Source organism: Trachypithecus francoisi, unplaced genomic scaffold (assembly GCF_009764315.1).
Source record: "Trachypithecus francoisi isolate TF-2019V2 unplaced genomic scaffold, Tfra_2.0 Lachesis_group5, whole genome shotgun sequence".
In the NCBI taxonomy this organism is placed as follows: Eukaryota; Metazoa; Chordata; class Mammalia; order Primates; family Cercopithecidae; genus Trachypithecus; species Trachypithecus francoisi.
This window is the reverse complement of record NW_022681470.1, coordinates 141,247,645-141,270,035: the sequence shown is the minus strand read 5'-3', so window position 1 is coordinate 141,270,035 and position 22,391 is coordinate 141,247,645. Positions and strand designations below refer to the sequence as shown.

Here is a 22,391-nt window from a genome sequence, read left to right as displayed (position 1 = left end):
GGTCTTGAACTTCTGACCTCAGGTGGTCTGCCCGCCTCGGCCTCCCAAAGTGTTGGGATTACAGGCGGGAGCCACCGCGCCCAACCAAAAGTTAGAAAGACTTGCAAAGTTAAGTTTTTATGTATACATATACATGGACTAGAGAAGAATATTCCCCTAATTTTATCCTGAAGATAGTGAGAAAATAGGATTGGACATGTTAAAAAAAGAGCTTTTCAGGACATCACTTTTATACCATCACATAATCTGAACTTGAATATATCTCTCCCCTCCCCTTCCCTTCCCCTTTCCTTGCTGAGACAGGGTCTCCCTCTGTTACCCAGGCTGGAGTGTAGTGAGTGGTCCAATCTTGGCTCACTGTACCCTTGACCTCTTGGAGCCAGGCTGTCTTCTTTCTGCATTGCTGGGCACAGTCGTGCACCAACATGCCTGGCTAATTTTTTGTATTTTTTTGTAGGGACACGGTTTTGCCAGGTTACCCAGGCTGGTCTCAGACTCCTGAATTCAAGCACTCAACTCACCTCAGCCTCCCAAACTGCTGGGACTACAGGCATGAGCTACCATAGCCAGTCTGCTTGAATATGTGTCTTGAATGATATTTCTTTGAGGGTCATTCTCTTTTTTTTTTTTTTTGAGACGGATGCTCGCTCTGTCGCCCAGGCTGGAGTGCAGTGGCGGATCTCAGCTCACTGCAAGCTCCGCCTTCCGGGTTTACGCCATTCTGCCTCAGCCTCCCGAGTAGCTGGGACTACAGGCGCCCGCCACCTCGCCCGGCTAGTTTTTTGTATTTTTTAGTAGAGACGGGGTTTCACTGTGTTAGCCAGGATGGTCTCAATCTCCTGACCTCATGATCCGCCTGTCTCGGCCTCTCAAAGTGCTGGGTTTACAGGCTTGAGCCACCGCGCCCGGCCGAGGGTCATTCTCTACGAGTCTGTCAAGAATTGGGTTGGTGGTGGTAGATTTCCAAAAAGGTCAATTTTTTAAAATCTGGAAATGACAAGGGGATAGTTCTAACCTCTTTACTGAGGAAACCTCTCGGAGGGAATGATTAGCCAGGGAAGGATTTGTTTGCAGAGGTGCTGTGCCCTTTAAGCATGGTGAGAGCCGCTTTCTCAATGGGAGTCATGTGATGTGGATTAACCCCAAACCAAATGCTCAGCTTCTGTGGTTACATTGGGTAGTTGATTGGTAGCCATAGTATGCACCTGTGGAATAGAGGTTAGACACTTTGTTACCTGCTTTGGCTATAATTATTTATACATTTAGTAGCTTATAGATGAGTTTAAGCAGTCTGGTGAAAACAGACTGGAAATATTCATCATGGACTCTGTGTCAGAATGTTTTTTATTGTAAATCTTAAAGTATTTGGGACTTCAAAAGTAACAATATTAAAATTCATTTCCATCTGTGAATCCTCTGGTGGACCATGATGTGTAGATTGTGTTATGTTTTATGAGTTTTTCTAACACTTTCATCATCATTTTCCAGGAAAGAGTAGGAGATGATTTGGCAGATAGTTTCTGTTTGGCAGACTTTGGTGAAGGACTTTCTTTTGGAATAGACAAGTGGCCTGGGTAACAGTTGTAGTTCTCCTGAGGGGCCTGCTTTGTGGCGTGAAGCCAGTTCTGTGGACTCAGGGAGGTTGCATTCTAGGCATCTAGGGATTGGAGCCGCCATAACATCACCTTATCTGCCAGCCCCTGGGAAGGGAAACTTATTGATTGTGTACTGGTGTAGTTGAGATCACAGAGAAAGCTGCTTTCCTTGGTTTTACCTTGTGTCAAGTTGGGTGTAGCTCACACCAGTGATGCCTTTGCTGGGATACCCCTTGGCACTCTTGTGTTTGGGGACTACACAAAGTTTCTGACATTAAAGTGTTTCCAAGTGAATATGTTACTAATTTTGAGACAGAGTCTTGCTTTGTCAACTAGGCTGGAGTGCAGTGGTGCAATCATAGTTCACTGCAACCTTGACCCCCTGGACTCCAGCCATCCTCCCAGCTCAGCCTCCTGAGTAGCTGGGACTACAGGTGCACGACACCACACTCAGATAATTATTATTATTTTAAAAAATAAAGACAGGGTCTTACTGTGTCGAACTCTTAGGCTTAAGTAAGATTCTCCTGCCTTGACCTCCCAAAGTGCTGGGATTATAGGTGTGAGCCACCACACCTGGTCTCCAGTGAATCCTTTTTTTTGTTTGTTTTGAGACAGAGTCTCATTCTGTCTGTCACTCAGGCTGGAGTGCAGTGGTGTGATCTCGGCTCGCTGCAACCTCTGTCCCCCAGGTTCAAGCGATTCTCTTGCCTCAGCCTCCTGAGAGCTGGGATTGCAGGCATGTGCCACCACACCCAGCTGATTTTTATATTTTTGGTAGAGATGGGGTTTCATCATGTTGGCCAGGCTGGTCTTTTGGTCTTTTTTTTTTTTTTTTTTTTTGAGATGGAGTCTCGCTCTGTCGCCCAGGCTGGAGTGCAGTGGCCGGATCTCAGCTCACTGCAAGCTCCGCCTCCCGGGTTTACGCCATTCTCCTGCCTCAGCCTCCCGAGTAGCTAGGACTACAGGCGTCCGCCACCACGCCTGGCTAGTTTTTTGTATTTTTTTAGTAGACACGGGGTTTCACTGTGTTAGCTAGGATGGTCTCGATCTCCTGACCTTGTGATCCGCCCGTCTTGGCCTCCCAAAGTGCTGGGATTACAGGCTTGAGCCACCGCGGCTGGCCTCTTTTTTTTTTTTTTTAGACGAAGTCTCGCTCTGTCACCCAGGCTGAAGTGCAGTGGCCGAATCTCAGCTCACTGCAAGCTCCGCCTCCCGGGTTTACGCCATTCTCCTGCCTCAGCCTCCCAAGTAGCTGGGACTACAGGAGCCCGCCACCTTGCCTGGCTAGTTTTTTGTATTTTTTTAGTAGAAACAGGGTTTCACTGTGTTAGCCAGGATGGTCTCGATCTCCTGACCTGGTGATCCGCCTGTTTCGGCCTCCCAAAGTGCTGGGATTACAGGCTTGAGCCACCACGCCCGGCCTCCAGGCTGGTCTTGAACTCCTGACCTCGAGTGATCCGCCTGCCTCAGCCTTCCAAAGTGCTGAGATTACAGGTGGGAGCCACTGCGCCTGGCCTCAGGTAAATAACATTTTAAAATAGTAGCTTCTCTGGCTACTATCTGGTGTTTAAACACTACCTTTCTGCCATGGAAGAAATTTATATCCCAGAATAAAGATCAGTCCTTCAATTAAAGATACTTTTATAAATTGTTAATACTGTAGTCTTGGCTTTTTGTTTTTTTCCCAGTTTTGTCATGGATCACAAATTCTGCAGTAGAGCCTGTGGTCTGGGAGTCACTGGATTCTCACTGGCGGCACATAGGGCTCGGGAAGCAGAAAGTGCAAGGCTCAGTTGCTTAAGAAACTTGAGGTGGCTTCTGGCTCCTCACTTGTTCCTGGTCAGCTCTCAGCCGTGCCTCCCTGTAGTCAGAGGGGTTGCGCTTGAGCTGGCAGTTGAGGGAAGAGCCCTGGCAGCCAGTGCCCGGGCTTCCAAGCCTGATGGCTGCTACCTAGAGATGGTTGGTGTTACAGTGTGGTGGCTCCTAACACACAAAGGTAAAGAGTGTGATGGGAAGGCCATGCCAGAAAAGCAGCCACCCTTCTTTGCCAAAGGCAGGATTGTTTGTATGCTGTCTTCCTCCTCCCAGAGTTGCTCAGACTCGAGTTTCCCCGCTTCAAAGTAGTAGGGTTGTATAGGGAATGGTTTCTTTCCCACCTTTTTGGATTTTTTACAAAGTGCTTAAAATGTGCATAAAATAGACCATTGTAACCATCTTTTTTTTATTTTTTTTTTTTGAGACGGAGTCTCGCTCTGTCACCCAGGCTGGAGTGCTGTGGCCGGATCTCAGCTCACTGCAAGCTCCGCCTCCTGGGTTCACGCCATTCTCCTGCCTCAGCCTCCCGAGTAGCTGGGACTACAGGCACCGCCACCTCGCCTGGCTAGTTTTTTGTAGTTTTTAGTAGAGACGGGGTTTCACCGTGTTAGTCAGGATGGTCTCGATCTCCTGACCTCGTGATCCGCCCGTCTCGGCCTCCCAAAGTGCTGGGATTACAGGCTTGAGCCACCGCGCCCGGCCATTTTAACCATCTTAAGTGTGCAGTGAAGTATGGTGTTTTGCAGCAATCACCTCTGCCCATTCCTAGAACTTTTATTCTCATCCCAAATGAAATTCTGTGCTCAGTGTTGAATAACTTCCCATTTCTACCTCCCCCTAGGCCCGGGTAACCTCTCTTCTACTTTCTGTGTACGGATTTGCTTATCAGAGGTATTTAATAAGTGGAATCGTACAATATTTGGCCTTCAGTGACTGGCTTGTTTCACTGAGCATAATGCCCTCAAGGTTCATGCATGTTGTAGCCTTTGTTAGGATTTCCTTCCTTTTTTTGGCTGAAAAATCCATCCTGATGCATGGATATTCCATGTTTTGTTTATTCCATTCATCTTTTGGTGGGCACTTGGGTTGTTTCTACCTTTTGGCTTGTATGAATAGTGCTGCTATGAACATTGGCATACATGTATGAATCCCTACTTTTAATTCTTTTGGGTATATACCTAGCAGTGGAATTGCTGGGTTATAGTAATTCTGTGTTTAATTTTGAGTGACCACCTAACTGTTTTCCATGGTGGCTGCATCATTTTATGCTTCCCCCCTCTTTTTTTTTTTTTTTAACACTATGAGAGACAATTGTTTGTGAAGCTAAAATTGGTTGGGCCTGTGTGTACTACCTCATATTTCCATTCCGTGAAGTCTTGGAAATCATCCTTCTCTTTTCCTGTTTCTGTCTTGGAATTAACACACCTTGGTCAGGGAGTTGGCCTCACCATTGTCTCTGTTACTCTCCATAGGAGTATTTTGTAAGCCCAGGAAAGTGTACTTTTCCTTGGAAATGCTTTCTGCCCCATGGAGCCTTTAGTTTGAATGTCTTAATTCAAAATCAACATTAGTCTTGTCTTTGCTTTTTTTGAGACAGGGTCTCGCTCTGTTGCCCTAGGCTGGAATACAGTAGGATGATCATAGCTCGCTGGTGCCTGGAACACCTGAGTTTAAGTGATCCTCCCATCTCACCCTCCCTACTAGCTGGGAGTGCAAATGCGCCACCACACCTGGCTAAGTTTTATATATATATATTTTTTGTAGAGACAGGGTCTTGCTGTGTTGCCCAGGCTAGTCTTGAACTCCTGGCCTTAAATGATCCCCCCTTCTTGGCTCCCAAAGTGCTAGGGTTACAGGTGTGAGCCACCGCATCTGTCCAGTACTAGTCTTGTGTCATATGTAACTTAGCATGGAATTGTAAACCTGGCAAATCAAATAATTGTCTTTCACATTGTGCTGACATATAAACCCTTTACCTTTTTTTCTCTTTTGAATTCAGTGAAGGAGAACGACCTGCTCAGAATGAGAAGAGGAAGGAGAAAAACATAAAAAGAGGAGGCAATCGCTTTGAGCCGTATGCCAATCCAACTAAAAGATACAGAGCCTTCATTACAAACATACCTTTTGACGTGAAATGGCAGTCACTTAAAGACCTGGTTAAAGAAAAAGGTAATGGTACTGGTGATTGAGTAGGGTGAGAAGGTTGGTGTGTCATCTTTTCTGTGGCTGATTCCTTGGTTATTTTTGGTCAGTGGAAGCGGCTCTGGGTAGAGCATGTTCTTTCCAGGCTTAAGCGTGAAGCCCCCTTACCCCACCTCAGTTTTTTTTTTTTGTTTTGTTTTGTTTTGTGTTTTTTTGTTTTGTTTTGTTTTGTTTTGTTTTGTTTTGTGGTCATGCCCCTGTGTGTCAAACAGGATGGTTTATATGGTCCTTTGGCCTACAGTTGGTTTTACTGGCTTAGTATGGTTAATAAGGCTTCGATTAGGCTTCCGGGGAGCCTTTTTGTGTTGAAATTTTTTGAATTTTGCACATTAGGTGGGAGAGATTTTTCCTTTCTTTCCTTTTCTTTATTTTTTTTTCTTTTTTCTTTTTTTTTTTTAAGCTTTTTAAGTTTCACAGGAAGATAGCTTGTTTAAAATTTTGTGGATGTCTTCCTGGGATCAAAATTTGGTAGCTGGACCTTTTGCTTCTCAGATTCCAAACTATAAAACGTTAGCCTGTATTTTAACTATTAGGCTTTTTCCCCTCTGGGAAAAAAATAGAGTAGGTTGGCCATTGGAGAGCTCAAAATAAGGTATCTGCTTTGTAACGCGGTGCCTTAGGATGTGGATTGTCATAGCCTAGGTATCCACCTTCCAGCCGAGGGCAGAGGAAGCAACCAAGCTCTGCTGCCACCAGGAGGCCCGAGGAGGCCTGCCTCTGTGATCCTCACCCCCGTGCACACTGCGGTGTTCTCTCTCTCTCTCCTCCTTCCCTCCTGTGCTGCTGTCGTCTTCCTTTCTTTACTGATTCTTGGCCCTGCTGGTGGCACTTAGGACTAAAGAGACTGCTCAGCCCTGGTTTAGACAACACCGTGGTAGAGAACAATTTGTATATTGCCTTGAGGCCCCCACCCCTACCTAGACTCAAACTACCCTTCATGGAGTCTTTGCATGACTGAAAGGTATTGGTTTTCTGGAGCATTCATTATGAAAAGAGATGTGAGCTTGATTTGTCAAATGATTTAACATTTCAGTGACAGAGATGCCCCGTGGATAGGCCATTTTGGTATGTGTACTGGTGCTCCCTGCATTGGGTTTTGAAATTATGAATGGCACTGCCATCATTGTCCCATCACTTATTTTGACCATGACATGCAAGAAGCACTAGGCACTGTGAACCTCTCCAGACAGTCATGCGTGCTGCTCCCACGTGGTATTTCTCCAGATAACACAGATGGAAAAACGTTTTGGTGTGAGATTGATGTGCCTACCTTGATCAGCCAAATCATTCCTGCCATTGCTCCTAGGGCAAGAGTGCAGTTTCTTTTTGTCTAAGGGCTTGTCATGCTGCATCCCAGATGCAGTGTTCTTGGTTTTTGGGACTGCTGCTTCAATAGAAGCTTAGAATTTCTGTACAGTACAGTTGGGCCTCATTCGAATTAGCTTTTGGAATAACCTCCAAATTTGTGTTCTCGTGATTTGGTTGAACCGCTGAATTGCTATTTCCATTGATAATAAGGTATAGTAGTTCCAAGAACCAGGAATGTGGCTTTGAAAATGTAATTGTTAGAATTTTGTAAGCGATTGCAGGCCAAATTATTTTTTCATTTTTAGGAGTGTGTGAACCAGTTTTGGGACATGCTGGATAAAGTAGGTGACATTTTTACTGCTTTACCATTCAGTAATTCGGTTTGGGAAACCTTAAAGCTGGTAGTAGCAGCAGCAGCCATGGTGTTTCTGGATGTAGAAGCAGTTCACCTCAATTCACTATTTTGCACTCTTAAGTGTGGAGCCAGCCTGGTGGTTGATTTGGATACTTCCAAACTGGTTCTCATATTCCCCTGGCATACTGCTACGAATGCCCGGGCTCAGCCCTCTCAGTGTATTTTTGGTGGTGTAATTTAGAATTACAGGTGTGCAGTAAATCAGTTATTTTTAATGAGCCTTAAAATGTTCTTGTTTAGAGCTCCCCTGTACTGGTTAAATTAATTACTTTGCTGTTTAATTAAATTATTAGCAGTATAGGATTGTGGGTAAAGTGACTCATAAGAGAAAGGTAATCTTTTTATGGTAATACTTATATTCAGTATGTGAGGTCTAAAGAAATTTACTGTGTTTACATACATATGACTCCTTAAGAAATACTCTTCTTATTATGTGCTTTTAAAAAGACATTTTTATTCCCGTTTTGGTACACAAAAAATGTTTAAGTGGTTAGTTTACATCTGAAATATTTACTTGAAATCTGTTGCCAATAAGTTTAAAGTGTTTTGAAGACTATACACAGGAAGAACTGGCAGATAGAGGCACTTACAACCCTAAAAGTATTAGTCTCAAAATAATTCCAAAACACAGAGATTTGGGCTGTCGTAATCTAAGCACCCTTTATCAGTCTGCATTTTTCTGATGAATCTTAGCCTTGTTTCAGGAAATGAGTAGAACAGAACTAGAATTAGTTGTCCTCAACTGAAATTTTCTGTCATTGTAGCACTATCTAATTGCAGCCTCTCTGAACTAAAGTAGCTAGCTTTGAGAGGCCAAGAGGGGAGCATTTTTTTCTAAGGATACTCCTGGGGGAGATTGTCTCACATGTTCCTCCCTCCCTCCCTCTTGATCCTCTTGCCATCTTTCATACCAGCTGCATATTCTCCAGCTTTAATTTTAGCATTTAGCAGCATTCTAGGATTTCCTTCTGAAAATCCACAAAGGAAGTGAACTGGTCATTTATGCCTTTGAAAGTGACTTAACAGGCTACAGCTCCCCAGTTTGTATCCTGACAGGTAAAGGGATATACATTTAAAGTAATTGACCATAAGGACTGGGTGGAAAAAATAAAGATTCTGTGAGAAAAGGCGATCTTAGGCTTTTAAACTTAGTGTTGTGCTACATTTGTTTGAGACCATCAAGTCCTGTGTGAGTGGTGGAAGCTCCTTGCTGGGCTGCTTCTCCTGGCCTCACCAGGCAGCCGGCAGCACCCAGGTGGGGCAGTGCCACCAGAGCAGGACTGATCTGCACCTGCAATGAGTAAACAGAGCCCAGGTTGAGGAAGGAAGGTTGGGGATGTAGTTTACCCTCAGTCAATCCCAAGTTTAGCAGCAGTCAGTTTAACTTGTGTAAGCCAAGATTTCTTTTAAGCACTTAATCCTTCTGTTAGTATTTAATGCATCACTTTAAGTAAATTTCAAATTGCAGCTAACAGAAAACTAAAACCCAGAGGGCAAGTGTAGTCCAATAGAAAGCCTCCATCTTGGCTCCTGGAGATAATTTGCATTGTGGGTCTATTAGGCAGACCTGTATTTTCAGTTTAAATGAAATTCCTACCCAGTCTACTTGCTCCTTCATATTTTCCTTTGTTGGAAATGCAACCTGCATTTTATTTGTTTTGTTTTTGAGATGGAGTCTTGCTCTTTCTCCCAGGATGGAATGAAGTGGCGTGATCTCGGCTCACTGCAACCTCCGTCCCCTGGGTTCAAGCGATTCTCCTGTGCCTGCCTCCCAAGTAGCTGGGATTATAGGCACCTGCCACCACACCCAGTTAATTTTTGTATTTTTAGTAGAGACTGGGTTTCACCATGTTGGCCAGGCTGGTCTTGAACTCTTGACCCCAGGTAATCCTCTTGCCTTGGCCTCCCAAAGTGCTAGGATTACAGGCCTGGCCACAGCCTGCATTTTAGAAAGGCCTGTTATTCTAAAGCATTCATATGTGTGAATACTTAGGTTGAGCCCCAGCAGTGCAGCCTGTCTGGCTTACCCTGTGTGGTCTCTGGTGGTGATACGGTTCTGTTGTTGCCACGCAATTAAGGAGGAGCATGGGCTCTGTCATTTCCTAACATGTCCATAAGCCAAGTAGTTATGTAGAATAATTATTTTGACATGTTTCAAGGTGTCTTTGTATTAAAGAGTGTGCATGTGTTCTGTGCACTCCGCTCCCCCGATAAAGTGGCAGCCTGAGAATTGACCGTTATGAACGGAAGAATTTTTTTTTTTTTTTTTTTTGAAACGGAGTCTCTCTGTTGCCCGGGCTGGAGTGCAGTGGCCGGATCTCAGCTCACTGCAAGCTCCGCCTTTCGGGATCACGCCATTCTCCTGCCTCAGCCTCCCCAGTAGCTGGGACGACAGGCGCCCGCCACCTCGTCCGGCTAGTTTTTTGTATTTTTCAGTAGAGACGGGGTTTCACCGTGTTAGCCAGGATGGTCTTGATCTCCTGACCTCGTGATCCGCCCGTCTCGGCCTCCCAAAGTGCTGGGATTACAGGCTTGAGCCACCGCGCCCGGCCAAGAATGTTTGACAACATGCCTGACTTGCAAGCCACGCCAACCTCTGTTTAGAAAAAAAAATTATAGGCCTTATCACATATGAATTCTCTTCAGTGAAGCTGCGGCCTCTGCATTCTCTTTTTTTTTTTTTTTCCAGACTTGAACAGTAAATGAGAACACAAAAACAAATACTCACTTTGCTAACGGTTTGTGCAGGAGAGTGAGGTCACAGTAGCTGCAACGGACCACCTCAGTTCTTTTTGGGTTGCTTATCTGCTTATCCTCCTACTGTGTTTTAAGAATGAGGCAGTGTTTTTAATAATTCACTTAAATGTTGGTCAAAAATGATTTCTTAGAGCATTTTAAATAGAGGTAGATAACATTTGATGTTAGATTTTTTAATGTGTTAGTTTTTTCATTTCGATATTTTGATGTTTTGGGCTGCAGCAGAATTTGTCTCAGCAGCCTACTCTTAGGATTCCGTGAATTCCATCCATGTTTACACAGGGAGAGGAGCAACCATATTTTTTATTAATAACTGCGAGTGCCGTTTCTGTAAGACTACTGCTACTGCCAAGCTGTCACCTCTGCCCCTGAGTCCTGACTGTGTGATCTGCTCTGGATGGTTTGATCGTTAAACTTCACTTCATGTAATGTGACCAGACTGTGTTTACTTGGCAAATTTTGCCCTCCCATTCTTGTCGATAGTTGCGCTGACTACATGAGACAAATCTTTGCTTTGCTATTGTAGAACCAAAAGGGAGGTGGTCTTTTAAAGGCTCCATTTTCCTGCAGGAAAGTATGAATTAGCAGCTGTTGCAGATCCCTTAACACTTAATTGGTGGTCTCTCAGGGTAGAGGTTGGAATTTTATGAGTTTGTGAGGAGCACAATCATTACTGATGATCTTGGGAACAGCACTACTCATGCCTGGACCCTTGGGTGACTGCTAAACAATGATACCATTTGAGGTAAAAAGAGGGAGAACATTTTAAGCAAATTTTTAATACAAAGGATTGAAGTCAGGTGTGTTATTACTAGACTAGACTGTTACGTGGAAAAAGTCCTAATTTCTAAACCGCTCTTTTTGTTAAAGTGGTTATGGCCATGGGAAAAAGTTTGGTTTGGATTTGCTTGGTTTCTGGGTTGCAATTACAGCTTTTTGATGACATGTCTTACGGACACAGACTAGAAACTTCCCATGCAACAGGATTTGAATTTCGACAACATGGTTGCAGCTCTCTTGAATTAATTATTGTGAGACTTTTATTTTTTTAAAGGTTACTAGGTGGTAGTCATAGCTGGTAGGGAATAAACTTGGGGCCTCTTCAGTCACTATTTTGACTTTATGTGGCATTTTCATCAAAGTGGAGACAAGGGTTGGTGGTCCTTGAATGGCTGCTGCTCTTGAAACAAATGGCTTTTAACATGGCCTCAGGGCAGCCGCATTTTTGGAACTGCTTTAGTTTTTAAGGGTTAAATAAAGCGGCCTTGTACAACTGTCCCTTGGCTGTGATCATTTTTCAGTTTGCCCCACAGGAGTACATACTCCAAAAGTAAATTGTACTGATCCCTCCTATTTCCTTCTTCATTTCTTTGCACTGATGATTCTCTCTCCTGTTTTGTGCAAAGTGCCTGTTTAGTTCTGAAACATAATGAGGAGAGGACAAAGAGGGCGGGGCTCTACATGTACGCTTTGAACACCTGGCTTTCTTGCACTCAACCAGTGTGCACAGCCACTAATGAATATGTCCTTCAGATCTTTACATTGTTTGTAAAGTAATTTTATCTTGTTTTTCATTAAAATTTTTTCTTCCTATAGCCTCATAATTTTAATGTCCTTTGAACAAAAGAGTTGGAATAGGCAGGACTTGTTGAGGCCATTAAGCGGGTTGTTTTTACCCTTTTACTGCTAAACCAAACCGATCCAGAGGACAACAAAAGCCCATTTTTTGACTTTGGAGAGTCTGGTTAGAGATAGTTTTCTCCAGGGTAACACTTCACATTTGTTTTCTGTGTGCCATCTTCAAGTTCAGCAGCCATTTTGGTGGTTGTCTTGATGGATTCTAACATCTGGTCATGGTGGTCATGAATTGGCAATCCAAACCTTGAGGAAAATCTGCAGAAACTTTTGAAATGCTTTGTTTTCCCTTTTGTGTAGATTAGAATCATGTGAGTCTATTTAACTGTTTAAATACAAAATCTGAGCCCTAAATTTGAATTTATTTGCGTCCTTTAATGGGGCGGTTTAGAAAGCAGCAAGAATGAAGCCTGGCCTAATTCACTGAAGAGAATCCAGATGCTGCTCTGGTTTTGTGATCTTATTGTATTCAGACATTCTGCCTCTACAGATGTGGAGCCTAGTGCTGTGTGCAGGACCAGCTATAAAATTTGTGGGGCCCAACACAAAACAAAAACAAGGGCCCTCTTGTTAAAAAAAACTAAGACTGTCATAGCAGCAATAACAGCCTTGAACCAAGCTCAGGGCGCCCGAGTGCAGAGCTCTGTACGATTGCACGGGTTGCTCACCCGTGAAGCTGGCCCTGCGTCCGCGTGTGCCTGTGAGCTTATACTTTCGCATGCGTGCGTCCTTGTATTTATAGCATGTGAGCTCAGCCCGATGGCATCGCAATGTGTATGCATTTCACCTACTTGCCACCAATGAGAGTGTATGTGTAAAACTTCCTCCCTTCCCCAGAAAAGTAAATCACGCAGACTTCTTTCCTATAGATTTGGATTGCCTCTAGTCATGAATGAGTCTTCCAGACAGGGAAATTGATATGGAAATCTGTGGAATAGCTTGTTTGTGGTGGGAGGAAAATCAAGGACATATTGTTAACGTATTTTCACCTACTTTTACTGCACACCTGTAATGCCTAGTTCGGTGGTTTAGAGAATATGGAGTGTTTCTGGGCTTTCTTATAAGGCAGAGGCTCCATACAAGGTTGCTGATGATTGTTCTAAATTCCCATTGTTTTCTTGGCTTTTCTCCCTTGGTTTATGTGTCGTCTGGAAACTGATTTGTAGTTGGTGAGGTAACATACGTGGAGCTCTTAATGGACGCTGAAGGAAAGTCAAGGGTAAGTGTCTGAGAGAATTTCTTCTGTGGATTTACTACATGAAAAATGTAACTGTATGGTGGCGTGGAATCGAATGAAATCAGGAAGGCAGTGAGTGCTCATGTTACAGTAGCTATGTTTGATTTTGCCAAACATTTGAGTGGGGTGGGAGGGGATTTGCAAACGGGAGTCCCGCTTTTCCAAATGGCTGGCCAAAGAGCTTTTTGGTATTCTGTTTGGATGCCCAATTTGGATAACTGGGGACCAATAGCAGCATTGTCTCTTTGTTAACAGAGGAATTGGCTGTGTGTGAATTATGCATGGAATTTTAGCGGTGGTATAATTAATGTAAAACGTGTGTTCTTGTCTAGAAAATGTTACTCTTGGTTGTTTGCTGAATTTGAAAGTTGTGTGAACCAAAGATTCCGAAAAGTTGCCTTTGTGCCAGTAAATTGTAAACCAAATATTAAAAACCTGAATGTTCAAAATTGGCCTAGTTTAAAGAGAACATAAACTATTTTCTGTCGTGCAATAGAATGGCTTAGAATAATCAAAAGGTTGAGCTTAACTTACGGAAGGGATGGATTTAGGAGGAATATGGTAAGGACTCGATTGAGTACAGAGGAAAGCAGATCTAAAGTTGGTGTGATTTCTTGGAGACCCTGAATTTAGGTCTGCTTATTAAACGTCAGCAGCTCTAGTGCAATGCTGGTAATGCGTAGGAGAAGGAGATATTAAGGAGCCCAGCTTTTAACAAGGAAGGCGAGGCGAGGCACTTCTGTCAGCTTCCCCTTAGAAGGGTTCATTTTAAAAGACTTTGTGACATAAATCATATTTTTAATTGGTTTGTAACTGTCATTGGTATTGACTATTTTTTCTTTTCTTTTTCCCCTTCCTTGCTCTTCTGACTGGTCTCTGGCTTCCTCCAAAGGGATGTGCGTAAGTATCGTCTAGTTACTTATTGGTATTTGAGCCTTCTCACTTGTAGGACTGGTTTCACTCGACTCGTTTCCTTTTGACTCTATAGTGTTGTTGAATTCAAGATGGAAGAGAGCATGAAAAAAGCTGCGGAAGTCCTAAACAAGCATAGTCTGAGTGGAAGACCACTGAAAGTCAAAGAAGTAAGCTCTTGCTTAACACTGTGAATACTGTGTGTAATTGTTGAGTGATCCCACTTTGGAACAGGGAAAGACAGTCATGGTCCCAGACGGCATTTTACAAAGCAAGTGCCAGCCTGTTGTTTCTAATGAAGGGTGTCAGTCACAGCCTACAGCAGCCATTCCCTGCAAGGACTTTGGGGTGGTGGCCAAGCAGATCCTGGGTGGCTGCTGACCGCCTTCTAACATCTGTGATTTGTCTGAGGCCTTGTTGTCTCGGGGACTCTTAAACTGTGAGCCCGTGGGTTTGTGCCATTAAGTTTTACTCCGTCTGAACCTTCTTGTTGGCCCATCTTGATTCTTTTTTTTAAAGTGAGTTTTTTCCAGCCTGGGCAACATGGTGAAACCTCATCTCTACAAAAGATACAAAAATTTGCCAGGCATGGTGGTGCATGCCTGTAGTCCTAGCTACTTGGGAGGCTGAGGCAGGATCGTTTGAGCCCAGGATATGGAGGTTGCAGTGAGCTGAAATCACACCATTGCACTCCAGCCTGGGTGACAGAGTGAGACCCTATCTAAAAAATAAAAAATAAAGTGAGTTTGTTATTCCTCAAACCTGCTTTCCTATCTCATCTGAATCAAATATATTCCTCGAGGAAGAAGGTTTTTTGTTGATAAAATTCCTCTTGGCCGGGCGCAGTGGGTCACGCCTGTAATCCCCAGCACTTTGGGAGACCAAGCTGGGTGGATCATCTGAGGTCATGAGTTCTAGACCAGTCTGACCAACATGGTGAGACACCGTCTCTACTAAAAATACAAAAAATTAGCTGGGCGTGGTGGTAGGTGCCTATAATCCATCTACTTGGGAGGCTGAGGCAGGAGAATAGCTGGAACCCAGGAGGCAGAGGTTGCAGTGAGCCGAGATTGTGCCATTGAACTCCAGCCTGGGCAACAAGAGCAAAGCTCCGTCTCAAAAAAAAACATCCCTCTTGATTTCTTTTCACCTCTTGGGGAGGAAAATGAGTCGATGCAGAGTGAAGCGTCGTAGGGTCTAAGTCTCTCACGTGTTATGGTGTCTTTTTTAGTGCTGATGGTGGTAAATGACAGGACAGAGAGTTGAAGAAGAGAGTCAGTACAGAGCTTCACAGACCTTCTCAGATGTTGTTTCACTGTGCAGCCCTCACACACATGCCTCCAACACCTGAAGGACTTGAAGGATGGGGGCGCTTGTGTGGTCTAGAACTGTTTCTCAAACTTCTGGAAGCCATTGACGGGGTTTGCAGAAATTAAAAAACCCCACTGATGAATTAGTAAGATTCAGCTATACCAAGCCCACGAAGCTCTAATTTCATTCTGGCGGTTCTACATATATCAGCTAATCATGTTTCCTTCTCTACCCTGCTTTTCTTTTTTACTTAGTTCAGTTGAGAGCTATGGTTTTAGTGCTGTATTTCATGCCTTTTCTTTCTTTCCTGTTCCTTTAGCTGGACTCGTCTAAGCTGGTGGTTGAGTTCATTTGACTTTCTTGTTAATAGATTTGAGAGATGCTTTCCAAACAACCTTTCAGTTTCTAAGTCTTGAGAATATCATTTACTGTGCAAGCATGGTTTGCATTGTCACTGGGTCAGTTAAACGTAACACCGTTTGTGCTTGTTTTAGGATCCTGATGGTGAACATGCCAGGAGAGCAATGCAAAAGGTGATGGCTACGACTGGTGGGATGGGTATGGGACCAGGTGGCCCAGGAATGATTACTATCCCACCCAGTATCCTAAATAATCCCAACATCCCAAATGAGATTATCCATGCATTACAGGCTGGAAGACTTGGAAGCACAGTATTTGTAGCAAATGTAAGTAAACAGAACCATCGTCTAAACTAGAAAATCAGAACTTTATGAAATGACCTTGTCAATATGTTATAAAAGTAATTCTGACATTTGAGAAGAAAAATATAAAGAAGGGTTGTGTTCTTGATTTCTTTAAAAATCAGCCGTATAGGTAGACTTTGTCTGCATTCCTAAGTCACAAGCTTGACCATGGTCTCACTGGGGCTGTGATTCCTGAGTTTTGCAGGTGTTTCCACAAGCAGTAACCGAGTCTGTATTCTCCGTTGGTTTATTTTGTGCAGTTCTGGTGCAGAGTAAGAGTGTACGAGCAGAAGTGCACTGACACCTTCCTCTTATTGTGTCTGGGGTGAATGATACCTCCACCATTGCAAGGGGAAATATTTTTAGAAGAAAGTAGGTTGGGTGGGGTGTGGTGTGGTAAAGCTTATGTGGGAAACAATTTTTTAAAAATGTGCAGAAAATGAGTATTAATTTGAAGTATGAGGTGACTTAAGTTTCTGAGAAAAGAAACCATATATTTAAGTACAGTTTATTTACAGTGAAGGCCAGGCTTTATAATCCTATTTTAAAATTTCCATTGCAGTTGATTAGTTTTTGTGACATTATTTCCTAATACTTTTTCCAACCAAATCATGTCTCATTCACGTCGTAAAAATGTGTTTCTTAAGACGTTTACATTGAGGTTTTTACCCCGTTCTCTCTCGATTAGCTGGATTATAAAGTTGGCTGGAAGAAACTGAAGGAAGTATTTAGTATGGCTGGTGTGGTGGTCCGAGCAGACATTCTTGAAGATAAAGATGGAAAAAGTCGTGGAATAGGCACTGTTACTTTTGAACAGTCCATTGAAGCTGTGCAAGCTATATGTATCCTTCTGCAGGAATTCAGCTTGTGAACAATTTGACCTAAATTGCTGTGTTAGTAATGTAGGTTTGTGTGAGGAAGAGGTGACTGTGTATTAATGTTTTTTATGTGACTAGGGAGAATGCATTACTGTGGAATTAAAAGGTTCTCTGGGCCGGACTGGGCATGGTGGCTCAAACCTGTAATCCCAGCACTTTGGGAGACCGAGGCGGGCAGATCACTTGAGGTCAGGAGTTCGAGACCAGCCTGGCCAACATGGTGAAACCCTGCCTCTACTAAAAATACAAAAATTAGCTGGGCGCAGTGGTGGATGCCTGTAATCCCAGCTACTCAGGAGGCTGAGGCACAAGAATTGCTTGAACCTGGGAGGTGGAGGTTGCAGTGAGCCGAGATCGCGCCACTGCACACCACCAGCCTGGGTGATAGAGTGAGACTCAGTCTCAAAAAAAAAAAAAAAAAAAAAAAGATTCTTTGGGGGTAGAGTTGATTCAATACAGTATGGATAGAGGGGATGGTTAGAAGAACATGGGCATATGCCCATGAGTGGTCTTTCTACTGTTTTCAGAAGAGTCTAGGTTTGAAGGAGGAAGCCCAAAGAATGCACCACTAGAGAGAAACTGGGTTGTTATTTCATGTGTAATGCATCCTTATAGGATTACTCACTCTCTCCAATGAGTAGACATCATTTTGGAAGAGGACACTTCTCCATGACCCTAAGCTTAGCCTAGAGTTTTAATCCCATGGAGAGTACCCCACAGGAGCACATTCATGCAACTCAGACAAGACCGTCTTGGCATGTCTTACCCAGAAAACATGATCCTTCAGTTTGGATAGTGGTAGATGCCTGGCCCATTGGCCACATTCAGAGAACCTTGATGCCACTGCTTAAGAGGATGGTTTGGTGAAATTGTAAGGTTACAAGTGAAGCGTCACACCTGAGGAATAAGCGGAGGTTGTCTTGTCCTCCCCGCTGGCTTTATTTATTGTTCCTTTTATGTTTATTGTTGAAAGTATAATGAAGAATTGAAATTGCTCATCAATTCATCACTTAGAGGAATTGGTAGCAGTTGGAGTATTTTTCTTTCTTTCTTTTTTTTTTTTTTTTGTATTTCTCTTGTGCACATTTTTAGAATTGCAAGAAATAGCCTTAATTGTAATACCAGCTATGTTCAATGGCCAGCTGCTATTTGATAGACCAATGCACGTCAAGATGGTAAGTCAGTAGGATCTTTCTGTGTGATATACTCAAGGCTAGCAAAAACATGGAATTAATAAGAATGTACACATAGCCACTATAAAATATTTATGGATTAGTGTAAGTTAAATAAGGTGCAGTATGTTGAGTGAATTTGTGAGAGAAATAACATTTTGCTGGTCGGGCGTGGTGGTTCATGCCTGTAATCCCAGCACTTTGGGAGGCTGAGGTAGGCGGATCATGAGGTCAGGAGTTTGAGACCAGCCTGACCAACATGGTGGAACTCCATCTCTACTGAAAATACAAAAATTAGCTGGGCGTGGTGGCACGCACCTGTACTCCCAGCTACTTGGGAGGCTGAGGCAGGACAATCACTTGAATCTGGGAGGAGGAGGTTGCAGTGAGCCAAGATCGTGCCATTGCACTCCAGCCTGGGCAACAGAGTGAGATTCAGTCTCAAAAAAAAAAAAAAAAAAATTTTTTTTGCTCATGGCAACTCATGACTGCATGAGATATTTTTCCTTTTGCACAGTTGACTGTTCATGGCACATTCAGGTAGTCACTTGAGTATCCTGGTTGAGCAAGTGATCTGTTTCAAAGAATGGTTATGTATGTGGGGTTCCAGTTTTTCAGAGTATTACAGTATAATGTTTGGTTAGCATCAAATCTTTTGTGAACATAAGTCATTGATTCAGACAGCTCTTAAAGGTCTGTTGGAGCATTTCAGTCTTAATAAACATTTGCTCTGCTGTGGCTGTGCCAAAGGTAATAATTACTACAGGCATGACTGGAACATGCTGGGGGCAATCTAGTCCAGGCTGAAATTCAGGAAAAATATAAAAGAAACTATAAAGCAATTTTTTCATTACTGTAAATAGAGTAGTTAAGTTTTTTGAATAGATGATAGATTCATGTGACTCAAAAGTCAAAAAGCATGAAAAGATAGCATGAAGACAGTGTGAGTCCTACTTGGACTTCTTGCCCAGGTCCCCATTATCCCCCACGATAATATCCATGTGTCTTTTGATCCTTCACCTTGACATAAAATAGGAAGCACGCTCCACATGCCTTTCAACCCTTGCATATTACTCCATGGCATGGATCATGTGTTTAGCCAGTCCTCTCTTGATGGGGGGCCATTTCAGTCTTCTGCTGTGGCAAACACTGCTGCACTGGATACTGAGATTTATTCGTTTTCTTTCTCTTTCAGGATGAGAGGGCCTTACCAAAAGGAGATTTCTTCCCTCCTGAGCGTCCACAACAACTTCCCCGTAAGTGTTTCAGTGATTAGGGCTGAGAGTTTGAATTTGAGTTATACTAAGAAACAGAAAATTACCATAAAGTTTCACTTGAACCTGTGCCAGGTTAGCCCTCAGTTCTCTCGGCCAATTCTTTTCTATAGATTTTTCAGGGCGAGAAATGAGCAGAGATTCACAACTTGAGGATATTGTTAGGATTACCTTGTGGTAATCCTAGGATTGTAATACCACAATGTAGAGGATGTGGTTAGGCATTTTGAAAGTGTCCTGGAGAAGGAAGAATCAGAACCTGTGAAGGGAATGAAAACCAGGCTGCACTCTAATTCAGAAGATATTGGTTAGTCCCATGTGGGCTAGCAGTGCACACTAGACATCTACACAGAAATTTGTACACAGTTGTTTGCAGCAGGATGATAGACACATGGTGTGGTGTGGATGAACCTTGATTTCATCTACAGGAAATGCTCCACATAGATAAATGCATAAAGGCAGAAAGTAGATTAGTGGTTGCCTCTGGCCAGGAAGGAGTAAGTGGGGACAGGACTGCTAATAAGGTTGGATTTCTTTTTTGAGTGATGAAAATGTTCTGGAATTAAATGGTAGGGATAGTTGCATATCTCTGAATATACTAAAAACCACTGAACACTTTGAGTGAGTTTTATGGTATGTGAAATGTCTTGAACAAATAATTTCTACGCAGAGGGGAAAAGGATCGGCTATTTGTCACACCCAGGTGAAAATCTGTCTTGTGACAGGGAAGGCTAGTTGATGGGCCACCACGTAGGTAGAAGTGGCAAATAATAGTGCAGAGTCCTACGTAAGCCAGAGACGGGAAGCCAGAACCTGAGTGCAGACAGCAGTGGGACAATTCAGGAAGTCACTGGCACAGGTAAAGCCCTCCTGGAGAAGGAAGATGGGTGAGGTTGAGAGGCCTGTGTGTGCTGTGCTGCGGGGACCTCCACCAGGTGGGTTGAGGGGGCCTGGTCTGGAGCAGCAGCTCAAGCTGAGGGCCCTACTCACTCACTGAGTTGGATGGGAGCCCAGGCCAGAGCACCTTTGCAGTGTAGCATTAAGGCAGCATGACAGATGTATCTTGAAGGGAAATCTGTGGCTTCATGAGAAGGCTCATCTGTTGAAAGTCAACATTAGTTAGAGAAGGATTACATTTCCTGGACATAACATACTCATTTCCCAAATAAAAATGTGTGTTCACCTGAGCAGTGGTCACCCTGGACCGTGGTCGTGGCTCTTGTTGACTGTTGTTTTGGATCAGGAGGTGGAGCACACTGCTCCAGGGAGCCCGTTATCCATGGCTCTTGGTCTCCCAGCCATTTCAGAGGCTTGACTTCAAAGCCTTCAGTGCTTTGGGGAGTAAGTAACCTTGGTGATCTCTTGCTGCTGTTGCTATGCAATTAAAGATGGAATGTTGGCTGGGCGCGGTGGCTCAAGCCTGTAATCCCAGCACTTTGGGAGGCCGAGACGGGCGGATCACGAGGTCAGGAGATCGAGACCATCCTGGCTAACACGGTGAAACCCCGTCTCTACTAAAAATACAAAAAACTAGCCGGGCGACGTGGCGGGCGCCTGTAGTCCCAGCTACTCGGGAGGCTGAGGCAGGAGAATGGCGTGAACCCGGGAGGCGGAGCTTGCAGTGAGCTGAGATCCGGCCACTGCACTCCAGCCTGGGCGGCAGAGCGAGACTCCGTCTCAAAAAAAAAAAAAAAAAAGATGGAATGTTAATCAGATTAAAGCCTGGGAAGTGGTGGCAGGTTTTATTTACTTTTTAAATGAATTTTGTTTTCTTTCTTTCCTTCTTTTTCTTTCTTTCTTTTTGATGGAGTCTCGCTCTGTCACCCAGTCTCGCTCTGATGGCGTGGTCTTGGCTCGCTGCAACCTCCATTTCTTGGGTTCTAGTGATTCTCCTGTCAGCTTCCCGAGTAGCTGCGATTATAGGTGTGCGCCACCACGCCAGGCTAATTTTTGTATTTTTAGTAGAGATGGGGTTTCGCCATGTTGGCCAGGATGGTCTCGAACTCCTGACCTCAGGTGATCCACCTACCTTGGCCTCCCAAAGTGCTGGGATTTCAGGCGTGAGCCATCGCGTCTGGCCTTGTTACAATTTTTGAAACCTTACCTGGTTGTAGTTTAAGCCTCAGATGGTGGTTACCCCAAATATTGCAAGTGTCAGCTCTTTTGGCTGTTTCCAGAGACCAGCCTGTATTTCTGTGTCCCTGTTTGTGTTGGTAGGGCATGGAGTTGAGTGTGGGCTAGATATCCAGTTGTGGGTTAGGAAGCTTTGGGAGAAGGAAGACAGGTTCTTTCAATACATACATTAGGTTCATTGTTACTAAAACCACCCAGATTCAGAGAGTAGCGTACATCCAGGATGTTGATTGGCTGGTTTGTAATGTGTTTTTTCATGAGAAACGTCCTTTGGGCTACTAGGGATTGGGCACATTTGTGCTGCTTGCCACCTGATGTCTTGAGTCATCTTTTTTGATCAGTTCTCAGTCCATGGGTTAGTGAAACAAATAGGCTCTCAAGAATCTTAGTGTGGGGGTTGTTAACTTTCCCCTGTGTTGGTTTTCAGCCACCTTTGTTGTATACACACATATCCCAAACGCCAGAACAAGGTTCTGTTACCAAATGTGCTGATGTTGAATTTTGCATTGGGCCCTGGGGTCACTGGTGGGTGGGGGTGGGTAGGCTGGAGTGGATAGCTGCAACTCACTAAACAAAACTCTTTTCCTTTGAGGGTCAAGGTTTGCTAAATAGGGGAAATCTAAACTTCTTTCTCTTTTCCTTCCAGATGGCCTTGGTGGTATTGGCATGGGGTTAGGACCAGGAGGGCAACCCATTGATGCCAATCACCTGAATAAAGGCATTGGAATGGGAAACCTAGGTCCCGCAGGTGAGAATGACAGTGCCCCTTGCTTGGGGTTTTGGGGAAGTGAAAATTATTAATTATTGGGGCACCTGGACTTTGAGTAGTTTAAATGGAATAAATAGTTAACTGGGACAAAATTCCCTCCTTATTCATCTCTGCCTCATTTTTAATAAAGGCAGTATTTTGTATTTTTTATCAAATTGAATCCTTTTATAAAGTCATTATGCTTTTTCATTGTAACCTCACGACAACCTTCTAAACTGAAATAGTTGTGCCATTTGATAAGAGGAGGCAAGCCAGAGAGTTGCTCTTGCTC

The 22,391-nt window shown here is 43.8% G+C and overlaps 1 protein-coding gene across 10 annotated transcripts in view; it reads left to right on the top strand.

Annotated features, from left to right (window-relative positions):
- The window catches only part of HNRNPM (heterogeneous nuclear ribonucleoprotein M), a 44,817-nt gene that overhangs the window by 6,664 nt on the left and 15,762 nt on the right, over positions 1-22,391 (top strand). For 4 of the 10 annotated variants that reach the window (XM_033199286.1, XM_033199284.1, XM_033199285.1 and 1 more), the window contains exons 2-10: positions 5,413-5,582; positions 12,897-12,949; positions 13,860-13,867; positions 13,956-14,049; positions 15,685-15,876; positions 16,583-16,736; positions 17,898-17,947; positions 19,140-19,200; positions 21,998-22,099. In XM_033199286.1, coding sequence (XP_033055177.1) covers positions 5,413-5,582; positions 12,897-12,949; positions 13,860-13,867; positions 13,956-14,049; positions 15,685-15,876; positions 16,583-16,736; positions 17,898-17,947; positions 19,140-19,200; positions 21,998-22,099 — 884 coding nt within the window. The remainder of the gene's footprint in view (positions 1-5,412; positions 5,583-12,896; positions 12,950-13,859; positions 13,868-13,955; positions 14,050-15,684; positions 15,877-16,582; positions 16,737-17,897; positions 17,948-19,139; positions 19,201-21,997; positions 22,100-22,391) is intronic. The other 6 variants (XM_033199288.1, XM_033199287.1, XM_033199289.1 and 3 more) reach the window with 3 other exon arrangements.